Genomic DNA, 9366 nt, shown 5'->3' with positions numbered 1-9366 from the left:
ATTGGGACAGCATGGATGACGACATTCTAACTTCTTTGATCAGTAGTATGCTGCATTGAAGCCTGCATTGCTGCCCATTGTGACATGACAAAATATTAACTGTTCACCTGTCTTTGAATCAGGAGTTATGTTCTGCTAATATTCACATTTAATGTATGAGTAATGAGTGAAAAACATAGAAAAATGACAATCTTTAAATTCTCAATAATTTCTTGTTATACTATAGAGTCTACACTTGCTGATCAGGATGCACAGCTTTTTATGGTTCTGGGATCTCAGGTCTTGCAGCTTTTCAGGGTTAAGAGAAAACATTGGTCCCTCTAGAATATCCCCCATCTGATTGGAATAGACTCTACTGCACCTGCCCATATGAGGGCTTATAAATTTGAGTCAACCAGTCACTGATCAAAGACATGAGTAAATGAAGTAGTTGCTCAGATAGGTCACTGCAATCAAAATACATCTACTTCAGAATCCATTCATGACAGAGGTATGCTAGTAGATTCAGCACATGGAGAGGTTACAGTGGTGATCCTGGCATCTCTTTCTTGCTCCATTCTGCTCTCTATAAATATTGTTGGAAGAACAATACAATGACAGATTTGTCAAAGTTTTTGTGAAGATTTGATATTGTATTCAAACATTTAATAAGGAGGAACATTTCATTGTCATCAATAGGGGTGCCATTTATCAAGATCACTATCACTTTTTGACTTGGAAGACCCATGAAGGTCCTGGGGTAGAATAGGCCTTCAGCAACCCATGCTTGCCTTAAAAGGTGACTGTGCTTGTCGTAAGAGGTGACTGACGGGATCTGGTGGTAAGGCTTGCTGACTTGGTAGACACGTCATAGGTTCCCAATTGCGCAGATCAAGGCTCATGTTGTTGATCACTGGATTGTCTGGTCCAGACTCAATTATTTACAGACTGCTGCGTTATGGCTGGAACATTGCTGAGTGCAGTGTAAAACTAAACTCACTCACTCACCCACTCACTCACTTTTGACTTGAATTGTGTGTAAATTATGCTTTTAGGATTTTATAAGATTTATTCTGCTTTATAAATTTACTTATGTTTCCCAGCCTTTTTGACCATACTTATAATTTTCCATCATGGGAATCAACAATCTTGAGAAAGCCATTTTCCTTCATTGTCTTGGTGGGGCTGCTTTTGTGTCAGACTTTCCAGCAATATACAAGTCTGTTCGTTCTTTCTGTATAGGTGGCATTTAGTGAAGTCCTCCTCACAAAGCCCAAACTTTAAACTCAGTCATGTAGGATAAAAGACAACAAATCACTCCCAATTTTTAAGATATTTTAATTTTAAGGCGAGATTGAGTAGAATAAAAACAAGTTATTGATAAATTTTCAGGAGCACTTTAACATGCTGAAAAGCCTGCCAGTCATCATGAGGTGGCTGCAATGTTTGATTGTTTGAACTACGTCGAACATGGACCACTGATCACTGTCTCTTTATAAGGTGGGAATGGAGGGCGACAGGGTTCCCTTCTATATCCTATTGTTTCTATACATACCGCACAACAAACAGTGAGGAAGCGGTCAACACTTCAACAACACTAGTATATATCTACAGGTCAAGATTCTAACAAAAATGATTATGAAAATTTAGTCAATACATTGAATGCAAGTTGTGAGCGAACATAGGACCTAGTATGTCAACAGAATCAAGAAGTTGTTTTCTCAACAAAAACACCTTCCTGACAAATGTGTGAAAATTTACAAATATAACGTGGATGTCATTATAAATATAAGATCTTATATTTACACAATATACAACAAGTTTACAGTTGGTATGGTCGTCACATTCACTGTTTTTTTTTTTTCAGAAACTCACAAGAGAAAATTGCATAGAAAACCGTATGGCAAACACATCCATGCAGCAAAATGTATAAGTATCAATAAAGATAATGATGGAAATAACAAAATAATATTACTGAAACTAGAAGATCAGCACATCATAGCGAGTGTCTGTGCAAGATTATTGACTAATTTCAACAGATACAGGACTGTTAGGATTTCTTAATTTAAATTTTGAAAACAAAAAAAGAAAGAAGACATATATACAAATGAACAAGTGACAATGCAATGACAGTGATAGTAATCATACACTCATGCTCTGTAAACATGATTCAAGTATTTTCCATATCACAGTGCCCTTGTCACAAGACTTGTTTCTTAACTGATGCTGATAATATTGAAAGGTTGTCAATAGTTAAAACTGCTACTATGACAATAATGCAGGAACTAGCAAACATCTGTAACAATAAACTGTGGGTTCTGTGGAAGAAACATACAAAATGAGCTGACAAGAGAAATGGCTCTTTAACATGCATTCACACATAAGTTACAATAGAAGACTTCTGATAATATTTGTGAGAACTAACAATCCATTACAGAGTGTAAGAACTGCAACTAGGCCAACTGAAGCTGCCTCAGAGATTGAACCACGCCATGTGGGAATACTCTCTCCTTTATGTATTTACCATTTCTTGTATGTTTAAGATGGGAGCACCTTGATGAACATCAGCAATAACAAGCATCAGGGTCATTCATCATCTCATTTTAAGTTGATCTATATATGGCTTCCTGCAGGTGGAGCTGTTAACTAGACAGTATAGATATATGAGCATGCAGCCCTTACTACTGTTCACTTTACTAGTTCTAAATCTGGTATATACTACAATATAATGGTCGTGCTACATTAATGGTAAACACCTTATGGTACTGTAGCTAAAACCTTGCTTAAGGCAAAAATGTTTTCAAAAAGGTGCTTTTCATAGAATCGTGTTATCAACTGTTGATGATGAATCACAAACACCTGTTTTATTATGAGAAAGCAAGATTTTCAAAGCTGGTTTGGTGCTGAGTCTTTGCAGCCGAACAATTTAAATCCAGCCTCCAAGATACACAATGAAGTCAGATATTGTGGATATCAACCAGTTTGTACAAAGGGGACAGTTTGGGCAACTTATAGGATGGTCAATCAAACATAACTGGTTGTGACATATTAAAAAGGACTGAAGTAGTGTTATGTGTGGCATACAGTCTCCCCACAGTGAGTCCACACAAACAGGGGCAGTGGGGTAGCCTAGTGGTTAAAGCGTTCGCTCGTCATGCCGAAGACCCGGGTTCGATTCCTCACATGGGTACAATGTGTGAGGCCCATTTTCTGGTGTCCCCTGCCGTGATATCTCTGGAATATTGCTAAAACCGGCGTAAAACCAAACTCACTCACTCACTCCACACAAACACAGGCTATCATAATGGATGCCATCTCTACAGCATCGCCTGGTCCTAATGACAAGCATTGGGGATAATTCAAGAACAAGGTGTCCAGGACAATAAATACATAGCCATTGTAATAATGGTACTTTAAATTCAAAATCTAGAAAATTCATAAAATCTGAATATATTTCAACACATTTTCAAATGGATGACATCATATCTCTTTGTGAGTACTGTGTATAGCACTGAGATCATTTCACTTATGATGATAGAATCCATCGGCCTGCTGACTTTCTAAGTTGACTAGAAGCGCTGTATACAGATCCTATATACAATAACTTGGGCTACACATGAGGCCAGCTCACAAAAAGGCACAAAAAACACCAGTTGATAAAACATAATACATCTGACAATAAATAGCAGAACACCTGAGATACAATAAACAAATCTCTCATGTAAACATAAACAAACCTCCTGATCATGATTATGTTTCAATGTTGCCAAGGTACTGGCTCATCTCATGCTTATTTCTGATTTACCAACAGGGGGTACAGACAAATAGTCCAATATAATTGTTTCAGAAAAATTTATTACAAGATATTTTTTTATTTCGGCAAGCAATTGACTGTTTAGCTGAGTGGGTAAAGTGGGCCTTTGTATTGACTAATCAATAATCTACAAATCACATTCTAATTTGATGGGACCATGAGTTTGTATCTATTTACAATTGTCATTATTCCTATCACAAGTAATTTCAATATGACTTCTAATAAATCTTCCATCTACTGTTGGATATAGCTTGCTACAGAATTTGGAATGAAAATGATTTTGAGAATATCATTGGTACCATTTGCTGAAAACAGTCTTCACTTAACAAGAGCATAATCATGAAACAGGTAGGTAAAGGTTCTGAATGGTCATGAGAAAGTTATTTATACCATAAACTCTGAGTAACAATGAGTAACAGTCTGAGAAACAGTGACAGATATTCCTGGTTGAAAGAGACTTGGAAAAACAGTGTAACGGATCTGCACAGTCTGGAATCTGGAGATTGTGACAGATATGATGCGACTATACAGCCTTGAACAATGATATTTAATAGATATGACTTGGCTAGATGGCCTTGAACAATATTTAATAGATATGACTTGGCTAGACAACCTTGACCAAAGATATTTAACAGATATGACTTGAACATGAGATAATCAATGTGAATATGAGATAGTGATTTAAATGACTGATCTGAACAACCTTAACAATGAGATATTTACGGATATGACTGATCTGAACAACCCAAACAATGAGATATTTATGGATATGACTGATCTGAACAGCCCAAACAATGAGATATTACGGATATGACTGATCTGAACAGCCCAAACAATGAGATATTTATGGATATGACTGATCTGAACAACCCAAACAATGAGATATTTACGGATATGACTGATCTGAACAGCCCAAACAATGAGATATTTATGGATATGACTGATCTGAACAGCCCAAACAATGAGATATTACGGATATGACTGATCTGAACAGCCCAAACAATGAGATATTTATGGATATGACTGATCTGAACAGCCCAAACAATGAGATATTACGGATATGACTGATCTGAACAGCTCAAACAATGAGATATTTATGGATATGACTGATCTGAACGGCTTTAACAATGAGATATTCATGGATATGACTGATCAGAACAGCTTTAACAATGAGATAGTGACTGATTTGTTATTCAGCCTTAGAGATATACATTTGACAAGATTGAAGAATTCTGACACATGACATAATATCACCCATTACCACTTACAAGTGAGAATGAAAGTTGTATGAAACACTATTGTCTTCTACTATTCAACATCACATTAACTCTCCTGGATCAGCACAAAATTAAAGAAAATATAAATAAATTCGAAAAAGAAAAGAAATGACAAATTCACAATAATTCCTGAAGTGAAAACCTGTGCATGGGAATAGTATATATCACTTTCAAACTGGTAACTATGTACATCACCTGCAACTTCCGTTAACGAGGTCACAATGAAAGATGACTTGAAATATGGGACCATACACAGCCATAATTTCATCTTGACAGTTCAGCCATTGAACAATGCTATTATATACCATCTTAGCCTTTTCATAATGCAGAAAAACAATTTAGATAACAATAGGTCCTTGTTATAAATTATGCAAAACAGCCTCTACAACATAATTTGGACATTATAAATCCACTTCCCACATATTCCTACCTTGGCAAGTGTATCTACATGAGCAAATGTGGAGTATACTTTCTGCATGGCAAACCGATGCAGAATATAAAACTCCCAATAAGATAGCTATTTCTAAACCATTCCTTTCCGTTAAATAGTCGGTCTCTGTAGCATTTGGTGAGAAACAACTTGAATGTTGGACAGCATGTACATTTACACATTTTGTCATATCAACATACACCTACTGAGACACGAAGTAACAATATTACTGAACATGAGAATATCCAGTGTGCTATACAACTGCTGAAAACTGGTCAGATTAGCAACAAGAATGGTAGTCCTCTACCAGCTGACTGTCCGGTGCCGTTATTGGCAGCAGTTACTACAGTACATGATATACACTAGGAATTAGCCTGGCTGGAAGCCAGCTGACATGATCTAAAAGACCAGTGTCCACGAGAAGAATGTTTGGGTGTGAATGTGGACTCTCATCTCGTGAGTGCCTAGAGGCCTGGTCGGACAGACCTCACTATGAGCATTGCATCTGAGCAGTGCTATCACTATGCCATGTACACTGTATGTAATCCACTGAATATATGGTATCCACACCCACAGTTGTCATGGAAACACACGTAAGAGCACATTATGGAAGTGGTTACGAAGATATTCCATTTAAAAAAAAGCCGCATTCATATCAGTTGGTCTTCACATTGTCTTGAATGATCACACATAGAAAAGAAACCAGAAACCACATGCTTCTTTGGTATCCATGGTAACCAAATGGTCTCCAAGGCAACCAGAATAAATTGAAAAATCCTAATTAAGCACAAACGCTAACACCAATCATCCTCTTCATCAGATTCATTATGCAAAGGAATGTTACTATCACTGCGAAGTTCATATTTTTCTGGCTTCCGTCCTTTGCCCTTCACCTTGGGTTTAAAACCATTGGGAAGGGTAGCAGCAGAGCGAGATCCCCGCCCACTTCCCCCTGTCTCCTGGGGTGGTGTATCTGCAAACTGATTAGCTAAAAATCTACTCCTATCACTGGCATGAGTATCCGGTGCTCGGCCAGACTGTCGGCCTCCACGGTCAGCTCCATGGTATGGTGAATCACCATGGTAACCACTAGTCCTTTGAGCGATAGGTAAGGTGTGAGATTTAGGATCACTAAGTTTGTTGAGATTGTTTCTCTCTGTGGGACTATAAGGCTCAGGTCTCCCAAGCCGGCCTGGTGGAGGCACATGATGCGATGAATGAGGCGGGATATTCAGTTTGGGGAGGTGCGTTGGTGATGCGTTCAGCTTGGGAAAGTTAATACTCCCTGGGCTTTTTGGTGGCTGTGGAACTGTTGGAGACGGCATTACTCTGGGCATGCTTTCTTTCAGTTTTGGTTGAGCAAGATTTAATGACGATGGTTTTGACGCGGGCACCGGTGGTAACTTTCGCCCAACACGTTTAGGAGGTGACTGGGCAGGGCTTGGACTACGGGATCTGTCGGTCAGGTTTGCTGAACCGTAGTATTCTAGTTGAGACTGCGACAAGTTAGGGTTAGGCGAAGGGCTCCGAGATCGGTTTTCTAATGATGTGGACCTGTAGAAAGTAGAGTCCCTATTTTTGCGGGGTGGTTTAGGACTAGGGTGGGGGGAGCCATACACTGGATGCTGCTGCGTTAGGGGAGGGCGGATGTTGCGGGAATGTGTCCTGCCACGCATCTGAGGAGAGCTTGGAACACTCAAACTGTCGTCATGGCGATGGCCTGTGGAAGAAAATATATCCACAACTCCAATCATTGTGAAACTACAGATGTAGTTTTTTTGGTTACTTAGCATAGAAAAATTTCATCTGATGAAAACATTTTGATGTGATATTGTACAAAAGGGAACTGATTTCGAGTAGAAAGAGCATATGTATTGTCAATTTGTGGAAAAATTTAAATATTCAATTAATATTCATTCAGCTGAAAATGTTATATAAATGAGTTTGGTTGAAAAAGAAAACATGAAAAATACATAAGCATGACATATTTCCTCAATCAGTAGTAACATCATAAAATAGAATTTCAAGGCCTATTGTAATCTAGACAAGCCATTGGGCACTGTAGCTCACTGGAATAGATTAGTGGAAGTAAAGTTATAATTTGGAATGTGTATATTCATGAAATCTGCACATGATCAGGATATTTTCAAGCACAGTTGATGCTATAAAAGGACATATTTAATATTGATTAATGAGAGCATGACTGTGGTATTTCCTCATCAAGTATTCTTAACATTACACATACTTGCATTATTGCTAATTTGCAACTGACCAGAATCCTTCTCCACAACCTTTTAACATATGTTGGTTGTCATTTTTTAAACTGTTTCTGCCACGGGGAACTACAAGGGATAAAGGATATTTTCTGAGCCACACATAGAAAATATTGACCTAAAGACATTGAAATGCTACATATCTCAGCCGAACCCTCTTCCTTATTGATGGTCCTTTACCAAAAATGTTGGAGTGGTTTTATCCTTGTTTTGCAGAAGACCTTTCCTTAAATGTTCTTATCAATGACATAAAAGTTTTGGTCATTTTATATTGGGAACCAAATGGCAATAAGATGGAGTCAGCTCAGGAGAATGTGATGGGTGCTGACGGAAGTGAAGAACCTATAGACTGTAGACATGACAATGACTTATTCCAGCACTGGTGTACTGTCCAGATGGGAGAGTACACAGTTTCTCATGCATGTTCCCTTTTATGGTCTGAATTTCATCTGATGATAATCTGCTCTGTTTATTGTCAGGTCTACCATGATAACATCCTTGGAATCAAAGAGCTCGGTAGCAGATCCTTGATGGTATTGCCATAAATTCAGTGTTTGTGATGCTGTAATTTGCCAGTTGGCCATCAGGAGCTGCAGGATTTAAAGTCTACAGGCTGTGAATGAAATCTGTAGGCCCATTTTGTTCAGTCAAAACAATACAAACAAAATACACTACACTGTACACAATTTCACATTGTTTCTACAAAATGAATTAGAGAAACCTGTGGCATGGAGGAAAGTTTTTAACAAAGTGGCATGGAGGAAAGTTTTTATTTGTTAAAGACTGGTGTTGACATTCCCATGTGCTATGCGCTGAAATACCAGAAAGTGAAACTGTAAGCTATCGTAACATGATGGATCATGGAATATTCCCTGATGTTACTAAAGAAAAAAAAATTGTGGAAAAGATTCCATTTAAAAAAGAAATGACAAATAATTTACTGAAGTCTACAAAGGTCTGCAAATATTTGAAAATGCCAGCCTGATACAATAACAAGTCTTTCCCTATAGGAGTGTCTTCATGGTAGACTTTGGGTGTTATTGTGGTCGAATAACTAGCTCAAGTTCACTAAGGTGTTCAAGAATATGCCGCCATGACATCATGGAAGGTTCCCAAGAAAGATTTCACTATTATGTTATTGCTTCAGTCCATGGCTCAGGACATTTCAATGATCCCTCGTACTAGCTTGGCTACAAGGGAAGGGTCACTACTGCTAAAAATATTCTCAAAATATCTCATCCAAAACTGGTATCAACTTCAGTCAGAGATCTCTACACAACACAAAAGACCTTCCCATTTTTTTTCACAAGACATCCATCGCAATAATGGTAAAATTCTGTTCTAGCAATAATGGTATCTCGTTTACAAACCAAACTCTACACATTAGCAAATAAAATCAACTCTGAACCTACAAAAAATTCTTAATATCACCAGATTACCAAACATTACCTCCACAGTACTGCTTTAATGTAAATGCACAAGCACTCACAAATGTATAAAACATCCACAACATCATGGCCTATTTTCAGTAATAAACATTTGGAACCATGTCAACTTCATTTCTGAAATAATAGAAATCATTTTTTTGGTCTG

The 9366-nt window shown here is 37.8% G+C and overlaps 1 protein-coding gene across 18 annotated transcripts in view; it reads right to left on the bottom strand.

The window, feature by feature from the left end:
• Window positions 1–1300: 1300 nt before the first annotated feature.
• LOC137273392 (voltage-dependent calcium channel type A subunit alpha-1-like) overlaps window positions 1301–9366 on the bottom strand; it is a 347991-nt gene continuing 339925 nt past the window's right edge. For all 18 annotated transcript variants that reach the window (XM_067806035.1, XM_067806036.1, XM_067806028.1 and 15 more), the window contains one exon: window positions 1301–7220. In XM_067806035.1, coding sequence (XP_067662136.1) covers window positions 6295–7220 — 926 coding nt within the window. In that variant the 3' untranslated portion in view covers window positions 1301–6294. The remainder of the gene's footprint in view (window positions 7221–9366) is intronic.

Source organism: Haliotis asinina, chromosome 2 (assembly GCF_037392515.1).
Source record: "Haliotis asinina isolate JCU_RB_2024 chromosome 2, JCU_Hal_asi_v2, whole genome shotgun sequence".
Classification (NCBI taxonomy): Eukaryota; Metazoa; Mollusca; class Gastropoda; order Lepetellida; family Haliotidae; genus Haliotis; species Haliotis asinina.
The sequence above is the reverse complement of the archived record's forward strand: the minus strand, read 5'-3'. Positions and strand labels throughout refer to the sequence as shown.